Below are 23,769 nucleotides of genomic sequence, written 5' to 3'. Positions count from 1 at the left end.
CACGTGAGGTCTGCAAGAAGACCACAACAGCAGTATCACATGACATTAGACCTCGTGTTTCCCTGACCCTTTTTCCTGCAGGACTTTGCCTGGCATTAAGAAAGTCCCATAGTGCTCAGGGAGCTTTGGCTTCCTTAACCTTAACTGCCTCCTTGTCTCCCAGCCACAAGGAGAGCAAACCTATGATTGTGCCTCTGGGTTTCAGAAATCTCCAGCTGGAGCATAACAGCAGACCACCAAAAACAGTAATTATGGCTATGATTATACGACTCAAGATGATATTTTTATTCTTTATTTGGTGCTTCCACAGCTAAACTACATTACACAACAGTGAAAGCCCTTGCAGGACTGCGAGTCTACTGGAGCTATATGGGGCTTGGAGGGCAGAGGACAGCTATGAGTGTGGGAGATCATCATCATAATCATCATAGGTGTCTGCAGCCGGAACAAAATGGTTTCCTTCTTACCCTGGGTGCTGAGCAGGTAGCAAGAAAGCTAGTTACCAGCGTTACGTCCCTCTGTGTGTGTGTGTGTGTGTGTGTGTGTGTGTGTGTGTGTGTTTTTCATTCTGTTTATGAATGAATATGCCAAAGATTTTTTTCCTTTGTTTTTTCATCAGTTGGGTCCAATTGCGCTCTTTCAGTCTCCTGTCCCTTTGCTCATTACTCCAACATCCAGATAGTTTCAATGTTACACCCCTAAACCCATGGATGATCTGGGGTCATAACAACAGATAATGAAGAAAATAGACTCTCAGCAAGTTAATGGGAATCAACAAATTGCTGCCACGTCTGCAACAGTTGATTTGGCTTCCGGAGCTGAAAAGGCAGCAGATGCTACCAAACATGATGTATGGTGATTCAAGAAAGCAATGGACAACACCGTCAGCACTGCTTTTCCTGCAGCACCTATAGCCAGGGCTATTTACAAGTACTTTCATACCTTCCTCTGCCTAACAAAAGGTAAGAAACAGCTCAAAAAGGGTATCTCTTCCCAGCCTTTGGGATCTTTCACAGCTCCTCTGAAAAGGTTCATCATTTTGTTGTGTCTCTCTGGGGATCCTTGCTTGGGGCTTTAGTGTTTTCATGTTGCATTAAATACGAATAGAGCAGTGAAGTGTCATACACAAAAATTCATCTGCAGTCACCCACAAGTGCTCTTGTTCTGCTGTGTCACAATTTAGCAGAACAATGCTGTTAGGCACCTCATAGCAGCCATTTTCATGGACTTGCTGAGGGCCTTTAGACAGAAGACGCTCTTATTCATGTTAGTGTCTACATTAATTCCTGGCTCTACAAGTTTATAGTGTCTTGGACAAGCGGGTAGCAGAGTGATGGATGGTGTGAGATGCCTGGTTCAGGAATGGAGGAGCAGTAACTTGAGACTGAGACACTGACATCAGCAGTCTCAACCGTCCTTTGACGTTCAGACCAGACCTTCAGGCATGAAGTCTGTGAGGCCAAAAGCAGTCACTCCAAGACAGCCAAAGAGCCCTTTATGAGGCTATTTGCCTTATCAATTAAGTACGTACAGCCTGTCGAGTGTTCCTGGAGCACGCGAAACTAGGTTGGAATCAAACCGAACTCCGGCAGTGCTGAGCATGACCTCAGACCCATTGCAGGTGGTCACAAACTCATAGGCATTTTAGCTGTCCGTGTCCGAGTCATCAAGATGTCAGCATTGCTCCTGCATTTACCTTCTAGTGACTGAACTTTGGTTAGAGACCTTTCCTCACACCATTCATAGTCTAGTTAAATAGTGCAGAATTATCAGTACTGCATGTTAAAAACCATGAGGGTCACTTAAAACATTTGAAATTGTTCACATGGGCAAATTCAAAGGATGCATAAAAATTGACAACAAAAGGACAACTGTGAAGTCTGGAGGCATTTCATGTGATGTGAAGTTAAGCAATTCTCCTCATCCATTTTTAAAAGACAGGTATTTCTATTGGTATTATTTGTCACATTCTCACATAAAGCACAAACTATGGAGTTTTTAGACCGCTGCAAACCCGACTAGATCGTTGAAAGGTGTGTGTCAGAGCTGTAGGCACACCCAGCACGAAGACCCAGCTTGTGAATGTGTGCTGAATCCACAAAGGAGCTCCTGTGAGAATCTTGCGAGAGATAAAAGTCATGGCTGATTTCTGGAGCCATCAGCATCTTTGACTCTGATTAGCAAATGCCACAACCTGTTTGTAATAGCTCTTTGTCAGTCAGCTTTAGTACAAGAGGAAGAGACTCTCCAGCCCAGTCAACAGGAGCTAGAGGTCAAATGCTAGTCATTACCAGAATGCCTCTCCAAATGATTTAAGCCACAGAAAACCAGCAGAGGTCATTTCAAACAACAGGGGGACGCTCACGTCAGTGTTGTAAATGCCAGTTTATTACACAAGGAAAGTGCTCTATCCTTACATTGGTCGTGATGGACAGTATCGACGAGCCACTGAAATGAGATGGACCTTGAAATGAAGTAATGAGGTTTGCCCACATGGTACTGTGTATTTAAGTGTATTCCACTATTCCTTATGTACCCTAGTACTTTCATCTGCACAAAAACGAATATCCATCACTTTTACCCCACAGCTCTAAGTGGCAGTACGCTGTTATACTCGGTAGCCAGTTTGGGGCAACGTAACTGCTCACAAGCAGGATCTATTTCAAAGGAACATTACACCATAAACTGTAGAAAACAGTGGGCTTGTAAATTGCAGTGTGCTTCTTAAAAATCTCTGGTGGACACTCTAGAATACAGAATACAATAATATAATCTAGAATATAATCTACTACCTCCAATACATTTTCAAGGGATGAATGGTCAACCCCTTTATTGAGCTCCATCCTTGGAACCTGAAATCTTGTGGGGACATGCCATCACCAGGAACCATGTACTCTGTCCTCCAAAAACACAGGCCACCAGAATATGACAGTGGACAAGACTGTAGAGAGTGTGTGCTGCGGCAGTAGCCCAGATGGGTCCAGCTTGGGGAAGGGGGCTATTCCAGACAGGGGGGAGCTTCTCTGCACAACAATCTTTATCTTCCTAGCAGGGGATCTGCTGCCAGAGGAGCAAATTCCTGGGTTTAGAGCCAAGGTGTCAAGGGTCTACCCCCTCGATGGACCCCCCTCCCCCCAGCTTCCCCTCCTCCAACTCAAAGTATCTTCTCTATCGGATTATTTCCTGTATTTCTTCCTAGTCAGTTACAAGCCAGTGTGTTCTTATGCTTTACTTTTCACAAAAACATTTTGAAGGCTCCTTCAGATATTATCACACAACCATTCAGGTTATTGGGAGAATGGTGCTTAAAAATAACTATTAAATAATTTTTATAGAGAGCAGTAAATTATTACTCTTTCTGCCAATCACTGTTGTAAGTCAAAAGTAATACATTACTATATAAAGAATGCAAATTACATTAGCATGACAAAGGTATTTAAAGACCTCCCAAAATAAGCATTTTTCAAGCATTACTTTGTTCTAGCAGCTGATTCACTGCATTAGTGCTGAGTGACATTGGAGAGAAAACCAAAAAGAGAGAAGTGACCTATAAGCGCAAGTCTATTTAGATGAAAACATACATTTCTCATCTTATAACTACACAAGATGAAATTTCTCAAGCATTCGCTTGCAGGTATGCTTTGAAATATTAATTCTATTACATCTTTTAAACTAGATGAAAAAAATTCTGTATAAAAGGCATCATTATATAAAAACAGCATTTTTCAGGCTATAAACATAATGACTTGTCTATAATGATAATTATTTCTCACATTGATACGAATGATTTCATTATAAGCGCTGAGCTCCACGTAGAACAGCTGCAGAGAATGCACCTAAGATTCTCACCACCAGTACACTTGTGGTTATGGTGAGTAACAACAAAGTGATATGATCTGATTTAATTTGACGTAGAACAAGTGCCTTTCTGACGACACCAAGGGGTGTCTGGGATGCAGTGCAGCCAGGTCTACAGGTACATGGGCCACGTACTGCCAGGCGGAGGACAGAAAAGGGCTTCAGAATGGGGGGTGGGGGGACGGACTACTAACACTTGGAGCCCTGCAGGCTTTTTTTACTCCCTTCTTGCCTTTCATTTGGAAGATTTTTTATTCCTTTCTTCCGTGGCCAGTAGCCTTATTTACAACTTTAATAATTACAGTGTTACTGTTGTAATTTAATGTATTGCCAACCTGTTATTTATATTGATTTGAAAGTGTTGATCAAATGGCCAGTCTGCAATGGAGGGGAAGATAACAAAAAACTCCAGAAGGACACTAGAGCAGAGAAAACAAATCTGTGGGGGACAGACCAAGGCTGGCTGGCCATTAGCAAAGAGGTCCAAGTATGTTATTGAAGAGCAGAAGTACGATCATAGGTGTAGATCTGAGGAGCTGCCAGCGGTCATCCCACCCACAGCACACACCAAGACCAGGTGAGGTCAGCGGTGGCCTGTGGAAGTAAGAGCGACAGGAGAGCCAAAAGACACAATGGCACCACAAAACACAAGTACTGTAGGTCTCTCACAGAGCTGGAGCAGCTGAAATTTAGTCCTTGAGTTTTTGCAACAGCAGTGCTCATTCAGGTACAAGAGGCAGTCAGAAAAACAGCAATTGCTTCGGTGATGGTTTGTCTTAATCGTACATAAGCAAGTATGGAGGCAAAGTCGCAGGGAAAGAGACCTGCATGGTAACATGGAGCTTCAAGGATGGAGAATGGAGACTAGAAGCTCTCCAGGAATTAGTGTTTCTCAGTTCCAGTGTGTGTTTCTTAGCCATCGCACGTGTGGTCAAATATTCAGCTCCGACAGAGGTCTGGCATGACAAAGAACGCCCTGGATGCAGGGAAGTGCTACGCAAATCCAGGAGCCTTTTGGCAAAGCGTAGCGCCCAGATTGCTAAAAAGGCTCTGGTGGAACATTGACAGTACATAAAGTGAGGTAAAAGAGTGTGTACTGAACTGCACCCCTCACATGCAATGAGCTCTCTCCGTCTACCACAACACGATGCCTCCATCGTCCTCTGGTGTTGAGCCTGAAATGCCAATGAGCGCCTCGCTGAAAAGAAAGGTTCGCTGGAGCAATCACTGCACAGCCACAAGTGTTGCCCCACATGCTCCATAATCACAGCTATTTGTGTCTCCGCCGGGCCTCGTTCTGCTTCCATATGAATGTTAGTGCTAACGCAAAGCCTCTCTGCGCTGTGTGATGCGCACATATACGCTTAGCTTTTCCTTCCTTTTCCCTGCTCTTGCAGCAGCGATGGAATCTCGGGGGCCGACAGCAAGCACTGTTTGTGTTTACTCGTTTATCAGACATTTCTCTCCAAAACAAGTGGCAGCGCTAAGCCACCGGCATCTGTGCACCCATTCGCAGAGCTGGAGCAATTCAGGGTAAGTGCCTTGCTCTTGGACTGCAGCTGAAGGTGACACTTGAACCTGCAACCTTCAGGTCCAAAGCTTGAACCGCTAGGCTACAGTATCGGCAGCCCGGTATTACCTACCCATCACTTCCATCCATCCACCCACCTTCATGCAGAGGCGGTGGGGAGCAGGGGTGTGGTGCTCTGGAATAACACCTACTGGACCCAAAGAGGTCGAGTAGAGCCCTGAACGATGGGCTGCTGTTCCGCCTCAAACAGAGCTCTGCAGCCAGGATTTGTCAGTTGGAAACACTTTGGCTCCTGTCAACAGGGCAAAGAGGGGCAGGCAGCAGCTGGGCTGCTCACCATTGGCTTGAGGCCCCAGTGGAAGCTGTTCTTTGGGGCCTGGATCACCATGTCAACATGTGGTGTGTAGCTGCAACAAGGAGCAGAACACAGACTGACTCCCTTTTCTCACTTTGCAGTTTCTTCCCCTTTCCAAGCCACTTAACTGGACTCGTCCACTTTTTCTGCATGTTTCTGAGAGTACTCTCAAGACACCCACAGGAAGTGATGGTCCATGTACAAAAGGCACGACATAATGAACAAGGAAGTGTCGTGTACAGATTCATTTCTGGTCCTGCAATACTTGGACATATAAGTGCTCCTTCTGTACAGTCTCCATCCATTTCAGGACTTTACCATACTTTGTCTTAACAACATGAGCCCAACTCAAATTTCTGAGCTTATAGGAGACAGAATCAAGAAAGATCAAGCGGCTTGCCAATGATAGTATCGAGGCTCTGTGTGACATATCCAAAGTCAACTGGCCGCGATGTTCAGGTACGTTCTGCATGTCCTGTCCATCTCATTGCTCAAACCCTGTGCATTTTTGTGCATTTGTACCAAGGCGAACCACTTCCTCCACATCCAAACTAGATGCTCATTTGTGTCTGTGCCAGAAGTGCCTTTGCTACCTTTATTATGGTAAAGTGAAGTCAGGCTGTGCTGTTAATTCACAAAAAAGTTTGCCAATTATGGAGACTTTTTTAAAGCAAAGACATTGATTGCAGCTTTAAAGTCAGGTGATATGGACACATTGAAAGGGATTCCATCAGTCCTTCCCTTTGCTGGAGGTAAGGGAATATAATAATCTAAGGTTTAAAAAAAGACTAAATATTATTGACGTCTGTGAACTACTACTTGGATCTTGATTAGTTAATGAAATGAACAGATTTCTTTGTGTCTACTGTTAGGAGTTGCTAAAGTTCCTGCTTATGTCTTGGGATGTGAAGAATCTGTACGAGAAACAATAAAACTCCCATGTCCCGTTCCTTCTTTCCCCTCGCACTAACAAAAAAAAAACCAAAACAATACACCAACAGAGCCGGTGGGTCAACTTTCTGGAGAGATTCTGCATAAATTAATTCCTCGGATTTGGCCGCAACTGATACTTTTTGCAAAGCTGTAATCCCATGTACCTTGAGCTATGGAAGACGGGTCCAGACAAGTGTGGGGTAATCCTCAGTCTGGGACGCCAGGGCCCCGGAAGGCTCCGACAGATTAGCCTCAAAATGGAAACACAAGAAACCTCAGGCAAAAAAGCCTGTATTTTTCTGTCTTCTGGAAAGAAAAGACAGACTGGAGATAGCTCTAGAATTCACTGGTTCATTGTGATCAAGATCTTTTTCTGTTGAGACAGTTTAATGGCAAATTTAAAGGCCTTTAGAACACTAAAGTAAGTATTAGTATCAATGTTAATATTAACAAAAGGTTCAGCAAGAACAGAAATTGTGGCTTTTAGTAATTTAGTAAGGATTGGGTCTAAAGGATGATATTGATGTATGGATAAGTGACCCATTGGCACAGTACATTGTAAATCTCGTTGGTGAATAAGGTGTGTGGGCTGATAACACTACATACAGTAGAGTTCATTGGAAGTCGCTTTGGAGAAAAGCGCCTGTTAAATAAATAAATGTAAATGTAACGAGAAGTAGTACATTTCATCCAGTAAATAGCTGTTGAGTTTCCCTTGACACGCTACAGAATAAACTGCATCTCCTGCAAATTGTTGGCACAGGTGAGCCCTTAGTGAGCTCCCGTTTACAACTTCCGTTTAAGACGACAGAAGAAACCGGAACCTCTGAATTGAAGTATTCGGCAAAAATGTTTCCTTTAAAAAAAAAAAAAAGAAAAAAAAAACAACAATAAAGGTAAAAAAATCTTATCCACCTCAGACCAGACCAAACAAAGATATCCAAGTCTCAATACCCAAAAAACGAGCTCTTTGGTGAACAAAGACACAAACTGCTGTCGAATTACTTATTGGAAAAAAGAGACCTTTATTAAGGGGGGGGGGGGGGGGGGGGGGGGGGGGGGAATGTGAACCCTTTGGAATGAGCAGGATTTCGCATTGTTCTTGTAAAGACCTCTTCACGAGAACCACACCCATTCTATGACCACTCAGAGGACCACTGCAGAGGCATAAAGCTCTTTTTCAAGAAGAAACAGGGCCTACCAAGCAAAGGAAGAGACTTATAACTCTGTTTTAGTGTAGAGTGGACAAAGCAATTGGAAGCCCGTTGCAAAGCCATGCAGTTACATCCACAAGTGCCGCTTTACACAAACCCACCACGATTCCACCCCAACCTCTCTCTTTGTACACCGAGTCCCAAACTTGGGTTCCACAACCCCCACTCCAATCGACAGAAGTTCAAGCCACTTCTTAAATGCCTAACGAAAAGTGCCAAAATATCAGGAGTGCAGTGGAGTGAACACGAATCGCAGTCACCTGAATCACAAAGTGTTTTCTCTGGCTACAAACTCAGGACAACCCATAAAACAGTAAGGACATGTACCAACCGTTAGCAGTTGGCTCATTCTGGGGCACCGACAGAGAAGCCAAAAACATGACTAAGAAAGTCTTGAAAAAGTGAATTGCTGTTTTTTTCCATTTGAGTTTTCTCCTTTTTTGAGATTTCTTCAAAACACTTCAGCAGATAACTGTGAAGTCCTTTGCACTAAATCACTTGACCTTGTTTGACACATAACTGGCATGATAAACAGGGTGTCAAGTTACAAATATGGCTCATTTCAACCTGTTCTTTTCAAAGTGTGATTGTAAACTTTGTTTTAAATGTATCTCCCTTTCAAACAGCTAACCCAGCATGACTCCGTACACTACAAACTGACTACAGTTCACAGACCGTCCTGTGTATTTATTTGTCTTATACTCCTGTTCTGTGTTGCGCCATGATCTCCGAAGAAACAACATTTCATTCCACTGTATACAAGCTACATAGACGAATGACAAAAAAAAAAATAACTTGAACTTTCTGTGTTTATTTTTATGAATAATCAATCATCTTTATTCCAACTTATTGAGTGGATTTTTTCCTCACTGTAACCTCCTTCCTGAGGGGAATGTCAATTCATCAGAAGAAAACAAGTATCAAATTATTAGTATAAGCAGTATCGAAAACGGTCCATGTTCCATTTCCGGTGAAGGAGAACTCCTTGAACAAGGCTATGTCACGCCACCAACGGAGACAAGCAGTGAAAGGTCTACACGCCGACTGGAGCAAAGAGGATTAAAATAGAACAAGAAGTCATTGTGTCCCCCATTACATCTTACAGCCTGATGCCATTTTCATTGGTCTGCAGTGTTCAAACTTCACAAGTCCACACGTATCACACTTACTGGAGAAAAATGATTTTCACTGTTTGTGTTGAAATCTTCAATAAATTATTTTTTTTAATATGCATAACAAAAAAAAAACATATACACAGACAGTAAAAATGGACTGCTTTCAGGGCGAAGGCTCCCCCGGCACATCAAGCTTCATCAGTAGAAAGTGAGCAGATGATGGAGCCACGTGGCAACTGACAAAGTGAGCCTGCCTCATGGGCCGTGCAGAGCTCTCGCCGCATGCATTCCATGTTCTTCGTGCTCCTAAAGAGTCACTGTCATCCAAAGCTATGAACCAAGCGGCGCACGTGTCACGGACGCTCGGGCTGAGGTCTTTAGATGCAAACGCTTATGACACAATTAACACACTCCTTTGACGCAAAGGGCAGCTGCAGTGAAAACACAAGCTCTGGAATAACGTGGTCTCAGATGGTGTGTCACGTGAATGGCAAATCCGTTTCTGCCGACCCTCCATCCACCTGAAAGTTCAGGCCTCAACCCTGGCTGAGGCTCCTTGTGACGAGGCTCGCATCCGGACACACGTGGTTCATCTTTTTTTTCGGGTCTGTCTCACCGTCTTCTTCCTCTTCAGAATCATTTCGTACAGTTTCTCGAGGCCAGGCTGAAGGCCCTGACCGTCAACCGCGCTACAGCCCTGTGCGTGATGCAGAGTAGAGGCAGAAAGCTCATGAAGGGCAAGAACCTTCTCCACCTCGGCAACAGACATCGCCCCCGCCAAGTCCTGCTTGTTGGCAAGGATGAGCACGGGCACGCCCTGGTTCTCCGAGGTGCGCGAGATCTTGTGGAGCTCCACCTTGGCCTCCTCCATACGCTCGGCCTCAGAGGAGTCCACCACGAAGACTATGCCATCGGTTCGACGCGTGTAGGACTTCCACAGGGGCCGCAGCTTCTCCTGGCCACCCACATCCCACACCTGGAACCATATGGCACGTGAACCCCCCACCAACACCTTGATCTTCTCTGTGTTGAAGCCCTTCGTGGGGATGGTTTCAACAAACTCTCGTAGCTTCAGTCTGTACAGCAGGGAGGTCTTCCCGGCAGCGTCGAGGCCAACCACCACCACATGCAGGGACTGAAAGTTTGGCAGAAATGGCGCACTGGGGGCCATTTCTGTCAGCTGGTTTCCCATGGTGACGGGATTTGCTTCCCTTGCTGGTGAAAAAGCAGTATATTCTTCAAAGGAGGGAACTCTTTTTTTATGGGCACATGGCATTCACCCCCACTTCAAAGGTACCTGCAGAGTGGAGACAGCCAACGGCGACAGAAAGGGCAAGAGCGGTTAGAGCAGCCCGTCTCTCTCATCCTTAAAATGTTCGCATTAACGGCAGGCGGAGAGACGGACGGACACTTCGCCGCCTCCTCGACACAGACACGTAGCGTTTGTGCAAAAGGGATTCCTCGCTAACAAGGAGGCTCGCTATTAAAACGTTCTCACCGCCTTCCTTCGAAGTGTAAATGAGTCAAAATGCATGGAACCAACGGCAGCTCCGCTCACACACTAGTGTGTGTGCGCGCTCCCAATGTACTGCTGCCAGGTCCCCTGCATGTCCTCTCCTCTACTGCTCTACTACTGTATTATTCAGCCCATCCATCGCAGCCCTCAGACTGAGGCTCAATATCTCCGTGGTAAAGGGACAACGAAGCGGCTCGCGGGCTACGCACCATTACCATATCCTGCGTCTGTTTCAGCCGCGCACGTAAGTCAAGTGTAGAGCAGAGGTTTCTGGAATAGGAACCTACGACTCGACTGTATCAGGTGAGAGGGCCAAAATAAACAAAAGCTCGCGTTCATTTGTAAAACACTTGTTCGCTGAGCGAGGAAATGCGTAACTAACTGCAAAGGACGCTTCTCATCGCATGTTACTGTTATGTCATATCGTTCTCTCTCACACACAGAGACACACGCGCATGAGCCGCGAACGTTTACAAAGCGAAATGTTAGTGACGAACTCGCGGACGGGCTCGGAGCGCAATCGTTCACATCACAGCTCGCGCGTCCGCTCCCCACACGACACGAACCGAACGTACCTTCCGCTTCAGGTGCGTGGATGAGAAGGACACATGTCATGTGCACTGTGGTCACTGTAACCGTGCGCCGGATTGCGTCACTCCTACGTCTCGAGCTCGCGCTCCTCATGGCCACGTACTCGCACAGAAATCAACCCTAGAGCGAAGCATTCGGTGCACAAAGGTCCGGGAGGGGTTGGGGAGTGAGCGGGGGTCCTTAAAGGGGACGCGCTTCGTGAGCACGAGCACAGCCTCGGCCCTCGATACACCCGTGCGTTTCTATACAGTTTATATTAAAGAAGAAGAAAACCCACAGTTTATATTTTTGGGAATCCTAAACGAATATACAGGTGCACGAGTCGTATTTTTTTCTAATAATAATAATAATAATAATAATAATGTGCTCTTCAGGTACACGGAACGTCCCCACAAAAGGCGCGCAGAAACAAAGGCCCCGCTGCACGAGGCCCCAACCCACACACACACACACACACATTTTCAGAACCGCTTGTCCCATACGGGGTCACAGGAAACCGGAGCCTACCCGGTAACACAGGGCATAAGGCCGGAGGGGGAGGGGACACACCCAGGACGGGACGCCAGTCCATCACAAGGCACCCCAAGCAGGACTCGAACCGCAGACCCACTGAAGAGCAGGACCCGGTCCAACCCACTGCGCCACCGCGCCCCCTCGAGGCCCCAACCGTATGTTACAAACACGACATCTTTCACCTCTTCACGTTTTCACAAGACGGGGAAAAAAAAGACCCCGTTCGGCTACGTTCCCGTAAACCTCGCATGTGTTTTTGTGCGTGCAGCAGTAGCGCCACCCAGCGCTCTGCCACGGAACCACTCTTTTTGTACCGACACAATCCCTTCTGTGTCCACATACTGAACATCGATGCTCTGCGTTGTTCTGCATTTGCACTAGCAGCTGCTCCATTTGTCCTTACCATAAGGTCCCTGCCACTGTTTTGGTCCCCCCACTACTTCACACGTTGCTACACCACTGGCCAAGGAGATATACATACATATCTTTGTTGTTGTTATAATTACTCTGATTGAAGAGGAACAATGTGGATTCCGTCCTGACCATGGAACAATGGACCAGCTTTTTACCCTCTCACAGATAATTGAGGGGGCATGGGAGTTTGTTAATCTAGTCTACATGTGTTTTTTGGACTTGGAGAAGGCCTATGACCATTTTCCCTGAGAAAATCTGTGGGAGTATGGGGTGCTGGGGAAATTACTGCGAACCATTTGGTCTCTGTACACACAAACCGAGAGCTGTGTCTTCATACTTGGCATTAAGTCAAGCCTGTTCATTGTGGGTGTTGGACTCCGCCAAGATTGTGCCTTGTCTTCACTCCTGTTTGTGGTCTTCATGGACAGGATATCAAGGCGCAGTCAAGGTCAGGAATCGGAAGGTGACGTCTCTGTTTTTTGCTGATGATGTTGTCCTTTTGGCACCGTCACATGGTTGCCTCCAACTCGCACTGGAACGGTTTGCAGCTGAGTGTGAAGCGGTTGGGATGAGGATCAGCACCTCAAAGTCTGAGTCCATGGTTCTCTCACGGAAAAGGATGGCATGCCCCCTCCAGGTAAGGGGAGAGAATTACCCCAGGTGGAGGAGTTTAAGTATCTTGGGGTCTTGTTCATGGGTGAGGGGAGAAGGGAGCGTGAGATCGGCCGCAGACTGGGAGCAGCGGCAGCAGTAATGTGGTCACTGTACCGGACTGTAGTGGTGAAGGGGGAGCTGAGCCATAAGGCAAAGTTCTCCATTTACCAGTCGTTCTACATCCCTACTCTCGCCTATGGTCACGAACTCTCGGTAATGACCGAAAGAATAAGATCGCGGATACAAGCGGCTGAAATGAGTTTTCTCCGCAGGGTGTTAGGACTCGCTCTCCGTGACAGGGTGAGGAGTTCGGACATCCGGGACGAGCTCAGAGTAGAGCTTCTACTTCTTCACATTTAGAGGAGCCAGCTGAGGTGGTTCAGGCATCTGATAAGGATGCCCCCTGGGCGCCTCTCTTTGGAGGTATACCCGGCATGACCAACTAGGACAAGGCCCCGAGGTCGGTCCAGAACCCACTGGAGGGATTATATCTCACAGCTGGCCTGGGAACGGCTGGGGATCCCCTGGGCTGAGCTGGAGGAAGTTTGGGGGGACAGGGACAGCTGGGATGTCTGCTCTCCCTGTTGCCACCGCGACCCTAGTAGGACAAGCAGGAGAGAAAATGGATGGATGGATGGATGGATGGATGGACAGATGAATAGATGGTAGCCAAATTTTCAACTTGGCAATTAAAATTAATAGGTTCTTCTAAAAATAAGAGCTTTTCTGCTAATGCATTGCACTACTATATACTTAGCTAGTATAATTAACTCAAAGCTGTGACACACTTTGAGAAGGTAACTAGAAATTAGCTTTTTGAGAATGTTATCCTTTGTACAGGACTTGTGCTCATTTTTCTTTATTTTTTGAATGTCCTGTTAATTGTTTTTCACCTTTGAAATTGTCAGATCTCCAGGAGAAGTGGTACACTGTCCTCTTATCAATCCAAGTGAAGAAAAGCCTCATATAAAATCCTGCTTGTCAGGTAACTCTGACCAGGCAGTTTCACGTGACTCTTTCTCTGCCCTTCAACCTCTCCCATCAGGTGTTCTACAGGGCTCAGTACATGGTCCTTTACTGTTCTCTATTTAGACTGCTTCCCTTGGCTTGATCATCTCGTGACATAAAGGATGGCAACATGGCGCCAGCCGAGTGGCAGCTTGTTGCAGCAGCTCGTTAGATTTTTTTTTTTTTTTAAAAACTTGTTACTTGTCAAATTGATCGTTGACTTTTTATTACTTTTTATTACTTTTATTACTTTTAATGACCATATCGCTGGTTTTCCTCACTTTTGTAATGGGGGGCCGTGCTGAGCGGAGTGGCGTTGTGTCTATGTACACACGCGATCAGCTGCTAGCGCTCTCGTATACAGGATACCTGCCCGGATCTAGGCCTGTTATCCCGGAGGAGCTCAGGAGGAGACGCCGCGGGTGCAGAGCCGGTGCAAAGAGAAGAGCAAAGAGGAGGAGGTTTAAACCATCTGTCCTGTCGATCATCACCGGGAACGTAAGGTCTTTGGGAAATAAGATGGACGAGTTGTGGGCACTGATTCGGACCCAGAGGGAGTACCGGGACAGCAGCATTTTGTGCTTTACGGAGACATGGCTGCAACCGGACTTCCCAGAACACAGTGCCTCCATACCCGGCTTCAGGACAGTTCGGACGGACAGAGACGTCAGGCTGAGCGGTAAGAAGAAGGGCGGTGGGATTGCAGTGTTTGTGAATGAACGGTGGTGCAATCCCGGACATATTACTGTGAAGGAACGTTTCTGCTCGCCGGACACTGAACTCCTAGCTTTGAGTATGCGTCCATATTATTTACCACGGGAGTTCTCCTCCGTCATACTGGTCGGGGTTTACATTCCACCATCAGCTGATGAGGCATCGGCATGTGACGCGGTACACACCACCATTGCTAGGCTACAGTCTCAGCACCCCGATGCTTTTGTGGCTGTTACTGGAGATTTTAATCATGTTAGATTGGACTCAATTCTTTCAACTTTTCATCAGTTCATTGATTGCACTACGCGGGAGAACAAAACATTGGATCTGTTGTATGCAAATGTTGAGGATGCATATACCGCCACTGCCCTGCCCCCACTTGGTAGATCAGACCACAATCTTATCCTTTTAACACCTCAGTATGTCCCTGCAGTTCAAAGGCAGCTTATTTCCACAAGGAATGTGAGGAGGTGGACTCAGGAGGCCAGTGAGGTCTTGCAGGACTGCTTTGAAACAACAGATTGGGATGTGCTTTGCAGACCACATGGGGACAACATCAATAACATCACGGACTGCATCACGGACTATATTAATTTCTGTGAGGACACTATCATTCCAACCCGGACAGTACGCTGTTTTCCTAATAACAAGCCTTGGATTACCAGTGACCTGAAGGGTTTGCTGAACCAAAAGAAGAGAGCCTTCAGGTCTGGTGACAAGGACGAGATGAGAAAGATACAGCGCCAACTGAAGGTGGCACTGAGGAAGTGTAAAGACTCTTATAGACAAAAGCTGGAGAATAAACTCCAGCTGAACAACATGAGGGATGTGTGGAGGGGCATGAAGCAGATCACAGGATATAACGTCAAAGATCGCCAGCATTACGGCAGCCTGGACAGAGCCAATGAGCTGAATTTGTTCTTTAACAGGTTCAGCACTGGACCCCCTGTTGGCCCTCCCCACATCGGACCAGTCTTCACACCCTCTTTGTCACCCTCTTATGCCTTGCATCGTACCCACTCCCACCCCCCACAGTGTACGTCTGACCACAATCCCCCAACTCCAACCCCCATGAACGTGACCATTGGCCAGGTGAGAAGACAGCTGGAGAGACTCCATCAAGGCAAGGCTGCAGGCCCGGATCACATCAGCCCCCAGGTCCTGAGGTCCTGTGCAACCCAGCTGTCTGGCATCCTGCAACACATCTTCAACCTGAGTCTGTTGCAGGAAAGGATTCCGGTGCTATGGAAGACATCTTGCTTAGTACCGGTGCCAAAGATAGCCATCCCATCTGGCCCCAGTGACTTCAGACCAGTTGCCCTAACGTCACATGTTATGAAGGTACTAGAGAGACTGGTGCTGATGCAGCTGAGACCACAGGTAAAATCTAGTCTGGACCCTCTTCAGTTTGCCTATCGGCCTCATGTGGGTGTGGATGATGCCCTCGCCTATCTGCTGCACCGAGCTCATTCTCATTTGGATGGTAGTGGCAGCACTGTGAGGATCATGTTTTTTGACTTCTCCAGTGCCTTTAATACCATTCAACCTCTTTTGTTGAGAGAGAAGCTGCTGGGGATGGGTGTCAGTGCATCTACGGTCTCCTGGATCTCTGACTATCTGTCAGACAGGCCTCAGTTTGTTCGGCTGGGGAGCTTCCTGTCTGATGTTTTGGTTAGCAACACAGGAGCACCACAGGGAACTGTTCTGTCACCATCCCTGTTCACTCTGTACACCTCTGATTTTCAGTATGATACTGAATCATGCCATTTGCAGAAGTTCTCTGATGACTCTGCAGTGGTGGGGTGTATCAGAGATGGACAGGAGTTGGAGTATAGGCACCTGGTGGATAACTTTGTGGAGTGGTGCAGCAGGAATCATCTACTCCTAAATGTCAGGAAGACCAAGGAGATGGTCGTCGACTTTAGGAAGACAAGAACTGCAGTCAGACCCATAAAGATTCTGGGGGAGGAGGTTGAGACTGTTCAGAAATGCAAGTACTTAGGTGTCCACTTGAACAGCAGTCTGGACTGGAAGGACCACACTGATGCTGTGTACAAGAAGGGAATGAGCAGCCTCTATTTTCTGAGAAAGCTCAGATCTTTCAATGTGTGCAGCAAGATGCTGGAGATCTTCTATCAGTCTGTTGTTGCGAGTGCCATCTACTTTGCCGTGGTCTGCTGGGGGAGCAGCATCAATGCCAGAGATGCAGGCAGGGTGAACAAGCTCATCCGTAAGGCCGGTAATCATCATTGGACAGAACATGGAGACGTTTGAGTCAGTGAGGAATAGGAGGTCACTGAACAAACTGCTTTCCATCATGGACACTCCATCCCACCCACTTCACAGCACACTGCAGAGACAGCGAAGCTCATTTTCTAAAAGACTCATTCAGCTCCGCTGCCGTAAAGAACGGTTCAGGAAATCATTCCTACCATTTGCAATAACTTTGTACAATAGCTCGCCTCTGTGTGACAGATGAACTATTCAGCACTATTGTTAGTTCATTTTGTTAATACTTCATAATGACTATATTACCGTTTTGTACAACTTGCACTTTACTGTTGCACTACATACTGTTTTAATTTATTTATTTAATATACTTTTTATTCTTTTATTCTTCCAACTGTATACATAATTGTACATATTTTTATTTTTATTTTTATCTTGTATTTTTAACTTGAATTTTTCCACGTTTTATATGTTTTTTAATATTGCAAGTATTTATCTGACTTGTGTTCTGCTGCTGTAACATAATAATTTCCCTTGTGGGATCAATAATGTATATCTATCTATCTATCTATCTATCTATCTATCTATCTATCTATCTATCTATCTATCTATCACCTCCCACAGCTTCTCTTATCACTGCTGTTTAGACGGTGCACAGCTCTTCATATCTTTCCCCCAAAGCAACACAGATATATTGTCACACATTGCATCACATCCACCAGGGCAACCGATGACCACCTGCAACTTAACTTCTCCAAGACTGAAATCGCCCACTGGTTCCTCCTGGTCTTCCTCCCCGACAGACTTCTCTGTTTCACTGGACAGCTTGCTCATTGACCTCACTGTTAGTCAAAAACCTGGGATTAACACCTGACTCTGGTTTGGCGTCTCCCAACACATTTCAGCCAAAAGCCACTTTTCGGACATGTCATGTTCAACATGGTCAAACCCACCAGCACCACCAGCACCTCACTTCACACCATACTCCACTGGTCTGCTGACCTGCCACAAGACTTGACAACACTAAGTGGAATTCATCCTCCCTCATGGCACGGAGTATATCCTGCACCAGCGGCTGCCACACAATACCAGACTATAATAGATCCACCCTCATGATAAACAGCAAAATGCTCTTTTCCTGAAATGCTTCTTTTTTCCTCCAAATGTACCTTTGCTGAATGTAGCCAGAGAGTTTTTTTTTTTGTTTGTTTTTAAATTAAAATAGTGGGGAGGTACAGGCAAGTAGCTCTGCTGTCTCACAGTGCCTGGGTGGTGCAAGAGGACATGGGTTTGATCCCCACTGAGTCTGTGTGGAGTTTGCATGTTCTCCCCGTGTTTGCTTGAGTGTCCTCTGGGTGCTCTGCTTTCCTCCCACAGTCCAAAGACATGCTGTTAAGGCTCACCCATAGTGTGTGAGTGACAGAAAGAGAGTGTGTTCCACTGATGTATGGATGAGTGATCCATTGTATGTAGTGTATCTAGCAGTGTAAGTCACCTTGGTGAGTAAGGTGTGTGGGCTGGTAACACTACACAGGGTTCACTGGAAGTCACTTTGGAGAAGATACACACACACTGTCTGAAACTGCTTGTCCCAGGCGGGGTTTCGGCGAGCTGGAGCCTAACCCGGCAACAAAGGACGCAAGGCTGGAGGGGGAGGGGACACACCCAGGATGGGACCAGTCCGTCACAAGGCACCCCAAGCGGGACTCAAACCCCAGATGCGCCACATAGCAGGACCCGGCCAAACCCACTGCACCACCACACCCCCCTTCTGCTAAATAAATAAATGTAAATTAGATCGGCTGCAGGAAGTCTCTGACTTTTCTAAGCATTTTGTTGCATATTTCAGATGTTGAGTTTTGTGATGAGACCAAAAGTAAGGTTTTCTTCCGATGACTCTTCCATGGAGATCATGCACTATGGATTTGTGCACCACTACTCCCATTCCAGCGAATCCTTCCTCCAGTTTGTTTTCTGGTTGAAATATCCTTCTTTCTCTAGTACCATTAATCAAGATACTTAACCTGGACTACTCTAGTAAGAATACTGTGCTGTATAAAAGAATAAATCATTGTAATAGAGTATTGTACAGTGTAAAGTCAGACAAACAGTACTGCTGTCATGAGCAGCACCTCCTTGATGCAGCCTATATAGCTTCTTACATGTGCCTGGTCCCCTGCAGACCTGGTTGCTAGGCAATGCACAAAGCCACAGCAGTACAGCTAAACCGGTTGCTCGATCACTTGTGGCTCTGCAGCGTAGCAAGAGGGGAGAAACTTGCAGTGTTCGGGATCTGGAGTGAGTTGCTTGCAATATTAGAATTACGAATGCAGACCTGTCGGTAGTCAGAGCGCTAGCATCCAAGAGATAATAGGTAGGTTGGGAGACCTTTGGCTACTCTGAATCCTAGTAGCTACCTGAGAGCTGCTAAGAAGGTTGCTTATGTTTTATATCATATTTCCATTTTTCTGCATGTTTCCTACTTTACACAAAAATATTCTAAGTACCCAGTAAATGTAAATATGTGTATCAACCAGAACTGCTGGATCTATTTTGTAATGTCACCCGAAAAGCAATAACACTGATAATATCACTAAAATTAAATATGGTCATCAGACTTTCCAAACTGAGGTTTGTATACACTATCTACCAAGATATTGTTTTCCCTTTAAAAAAAATATATTCTCCCTAGATTAAGCAGTGTTGTCAACAGCACACAATAATTGCTATGTATGCTATTTCATGATAGTTGCTAAGAAATAGTTACAAAGCAACACTGGTTCCACTGTGAGAAGAAATCAGGGCTTCAATGTAGCCAACTGATATGGTGACAAAGAAGGTGCCCTTTGTGGTAATTAATGGGACTGCTGGAAACTGGCACTGGCTCACATTGTTATATCTGCTGAGTGACTCTGGGGGTAATGACAAATTGTACTGCCTGCAGATGGTAGGTTACGATGTCAGCAATGCACTGGGAAGCACGGCGCCGGCAGGCTTTACTGGATCGCAGGCTGTATGCGGCAAAGCAGGTAGAGTCTGTTCCATTATTTATCACTCTGGTGAAAAAGAAGCAGAGCACCTGACACCGGAAAGCACTGGAAACATCAGCTGCCTTCTTACACCTTCATTGCTTTAGACTGCAAAAGGTTCACTGTAATTTTATAGCTGCCATGATTACAGATACCTGGTGCAATAGGGTAACCAAGCTGACCTTTCTTTCAAGACAACTTCTCTTTTAACATGTTCTGCCCTGGCAATATAGTATAGACCTTTAAAATGGACTTTGATTAGTAAATGGATGAGCTGCACTTGTTTCTCCTAGGTTACTGATTTGAATCCAGTCTTTTTGTGTAGACTGCACATGTTCAGTGTATTGACATTGCTTTCCTGTAGGTACTTCCATCTCCCCCCAACATCCAGAACGCAATGTGCAGTATGCCCTTTGGGCATGTTTACATTTACATTTATTCATTGGGCAGATGCTATTCTCCAAAGCGACTTCCAGTGGACACAACGTAGTAGTATCAGCACACACCTTATTCACCCAAGGTCACTTAAAATGAGTCACTGATCCATATATCAGTGAAACACACTTTCTCTCTGTCAGGACAGGTGATTTTAAAGTCGCCAATCCACCTGAAAAGCATGTCTTTGGACTGTGGGAGGGAACCAGAGCACCTGCTAGAAACCCACAGAGACATAAGCGGAACATGCAAATTCCACACAGACTGAGTGGGGATGGAATCCACATTCCCTCACACCACCCAGGTGTTGTGGGGACAGCAATGCTCCTCACTGTGCCATCATGTTTAATGGAGAGTAATGTTTAATGCAGTACCATCCAATCCATGGTGCACCCCACCTTATGGCAGATGTTTCCCGAGGCCCTGAAATGAAAAGTTTGAGAAATTCTGTAATTTCTAATAGGCTGGAGTATGTATGTACTATTACCAAATTTTATTTACCACATTTACCGTAACTGGTAAAGGGGAAAACAACCTGTCCTTCTCAAAAGTCTTCAGGTCAGCTGCTTTTATCATCTTCCCTTTTGACCCTGAAGTGTGTGCAGCTGGCCTTCATCATTCATTTAGGACCAGGGCAGATCCCTTGTTCCAGCTCCTGCCTCCTGCCCTGGGCTGGACCACCTACCAGCTCACAATATAATTTAAATGACTGGGGGGGATGGGGGGGCGCGGTGGCACAGTGGGTTGGACCGGATCCTGCTCTCTGGTGGGTCTGGGGTTCAAGTCCCACTTGGGATACCTTGCGGGGCGGGCTGGCATCCCATCCTGGGTGTGTCCCCTCCCCCTCCGGCCTTATGACCTGAGCTGCCGGGTAGGCTCCAGTTCCCCGTGTGTGTGTGTGTGTGTGTGTGTGTGTGTGTGTGTGTGTGTGTGTGTGTGTGTGTGTGTGTGTGTGTGTGTGTGTGTGTGACTGGGGGGACTGTGGAAAGAGGAGATGCTGCTGATCCTAAACTGAAAATAGGCAGAATATTAGGGTTACATACATGAATTCAATACAAAAAGAAAATCACTTCACTAAACCAAAAATAGAGTATATAATAAATTTGATGTGTTGCGTAGTGGCGTGGCAGGTTCAGCTGGTGCCTGCTGTGTGGCGGGTCTGGGGTTCGAGCCCTGCTTGGAGTCCCTTGCAATGGACTGGGGTCCCATCCAGGGTGTGTCCCCTCCCCCTTTGGCCTTGCATCCTATGTTGCCGGGTGAGGCTCCAGCTCACTGTGATCCTGCTTGGGATAGGTTGTTGACAATGGATGAATAGATGTGAATGCTTTACACAGTAACTGGTAACTAAATAAGGGAATCCTTTCTGAAAACACTTCAAGACAGGTGACAGTAAAAAAACTTAGCAAAGTGTTACCTTGAAATACAGAATTCAAATACAGTACATTAAAGGTGTTTGGAAGGTAATGTGTCTGCTAGGCTGATATCTTTCACTGTCCTTCTTTCAGATGCAGAAAGAGCCACCAAAACAGTCCACAGGAGAACAGAAGCAGCCCAACTTGCCTGAGAAAGCACAAGGTATAAGCAGTGTGCTCAGCGACCATCAGAAGTTCAGCATTTGGTACAAGACATGATAAATACAATGTCTTGTGACTATTTTTGTATATTGGGTGTTTTATATTTTTATATATTTTTTATCCTTCATTCACATATTCTATCTTCTCATCTGTCTTGTCACTGTCATTCTGTCTGTGCTGTGGAAGTTTCTGTCACCAAGTCAAATTCCTTGTATGTGTGAACATACTTGGCAATAAAGCTCGTTCTGATTCTGATTCTGATTCTGAAAACCAGTCAGTGACCATGGAGAGTGTTTGGGTTCTGTATGCCTCCTGACACCAGCAAGTCTTTCACATTTATTTGTTCACTGGGCAGATATACAGCAAATAATTACTGTATCTGGCACCTTTATCCAGTGTGACTTCCCGTGGTGCTCAAAAGTTTGTGAACCCTTTACAATTTTCTCAATTTCTGCATAAATATTTCATAAAACATGATCAGATTTTCGACACTGGTCCTAAAACTACATAAAGAGAACCAAATTAAACAAATGAGGCAAAAACATTTCACTCGTTCATTTATTTGAGGAAAATTATCCAATGTTACACATCTGTGTGTGGCAAAAGTATGTGAACCTTTGCTTTTGAATAACTGCACCCTCCCCCCCCTTTGTGCAGCAATAACTGCAACTAAGTGTTTCCAGAATCTGTTGATCAGTCCTGCACATCGGCTTGGAGGAATTTCAGCCCATTCCTCCTTACAGAGCAACTTCAACTTGGGAATGTTGGTGGGCTTCCTCGCAGGAAGTGCCCACTTCAGGTCCTTCGAAAACATTTGTACAGGATTATGGTCTGGACTTTGACTTGGCCGTTCCAAAAGTTTAACTTTCTTCTGCTTTAACCATTCTTCGGTAGAACAACTTATGTGTTCAGGGTCGTTGTCTTGCTGCATGACCCAGTTTCTCTTGAGTTTTAGTTTATGAATGAATACCCTGACATTTTCCTGTATAATTTGTTGATACAATTCATAATTCATAGTTCCATCAATGATGACGAGCTGTCATGGTCCAGAGGTAACACAGCAGGCCCAAACAATGATACTGCCACCACGTTTCACACATGACATAACATTCTTATTCTGGAATGCAGCGTTTGAATTTTGCCAAACCTAACTGTCACACTGTGTGGGGATCAGGAGAGCAGACTCAAGTGCTGATGTGTCCTCGGAATCTCCTTTGTTTGAGCCCTGACACGCTTCCACAAACCTGTGTTGTGAAGAACAGACTTTGGATAATGAAGCCCCACACTTTTTTTTTTTTTTTTTTTTTTAAAATAAGGCAGAGCCTCTCCCTCTCCCAGCCCATCGTCATTTTATTGATTTAAACACCTGACTCTAATTTCCCCTTTAAATGAACTGATAATCCTAGAGGTTCACATACTTTTGCCACACACAGATATGTAACATTGGATCATTTTCCTCATCAGGAGATGATGCATTGCGTGCTTTCCCTGACACATCCTAATGTCTGCAATTCAGCAGATATGTTTTTCATGCTGTGGTGTCAAACCTTGGAGTAAACCACATGGGAGGTTCCTCATCTAGTCACATCAACCTCCGAATTTGCACCTTTGCTCTTGCTGACCATTTCCTCTTTCTCTCCTACAGCAGTGACTCACTGTGCTCAGTGCAACTGTGAGCTTCACATCACTGGGACTCCAAAGAGATACACTGTGAGTGTGAGTTCAGCACAAAACTACCTGGAATACTCTTTGCATCTTATTTAACCAAGACATGAGACAAGAATTCTGCATCAAAAGGGATTTTGTGCAGTAACTGTATGCATTTATACATATTCATAATCCTTTACATTTGCATTCAGTTGCTGTTCAGGTGTTGATTGTGTGCTAAGTTTAATATTCTGAAACCTGTGAACTGGAAGCTCTGGATAATTTCTCATGAACCCCAAAGATAGATACATCTACTGTAAATAATGACGTGAGGCCATGCCTAAGCAACAGCAGTGCAGCCACAAATGTATAAATGTAACGTAATCCTAACCCTTTTCAGTCCACACAGTACAGGCAGCAGTGGTGAGACATTGAGACC

General features: G+C 45.6%; 1 protein-coding gene across 1 annotated transcript; it reads right to left on the bottom strand.

Moving 5' to 3' along the window:
• Nucleotides 1–8,700: 8,700 nt before the first annotated feature.
• Nucleotides 8,701–11,255, bottom strand: arl4d (ADP-ribosylation factor-like 4D). The gene is made up of 2 exons (XM_018741840.1): nucleotides 11,098–11,255; nucleotides 8,701–10,303 (listed from the first exon to the last, which is right to left on the bottom strand). The coding sequence occupies exon 2, from the start codon at nucleotides 10,280–10,282 to the stop codon at nucleotides 9,596–9,598; it is 687 nt and encodes a 228-aa protein (XP_018597356.1). The 5' UTR covers nucleotides 10,283–10,303; nucleotides 11,098–11,255; the 3' UTR covers nucleotides 8,701–9,595.
• Nucleotides 11,256–23,769: the final 12,514 nt, after the last annotated feature.

The sequence above is a fragment of the Scleropages formosus genome, chromosome 25, assembly GCF_900964775.1.
Source record: "Scleropages formosus chromosome 25, fSclFor1.1, whole genome shotgun sequence".
NCBI classification, from domain to species: Eukaryota; Metazoa; Chordata; class Actinopteri; order Osteoglossiformes; family Osteoglossidae; genus Scleropages; species Scleropages formosus.
Note: the sequence above shows the minus strand (reverse complement) of the source record. Positions and strands in the feature narration are given on the sequence as shown.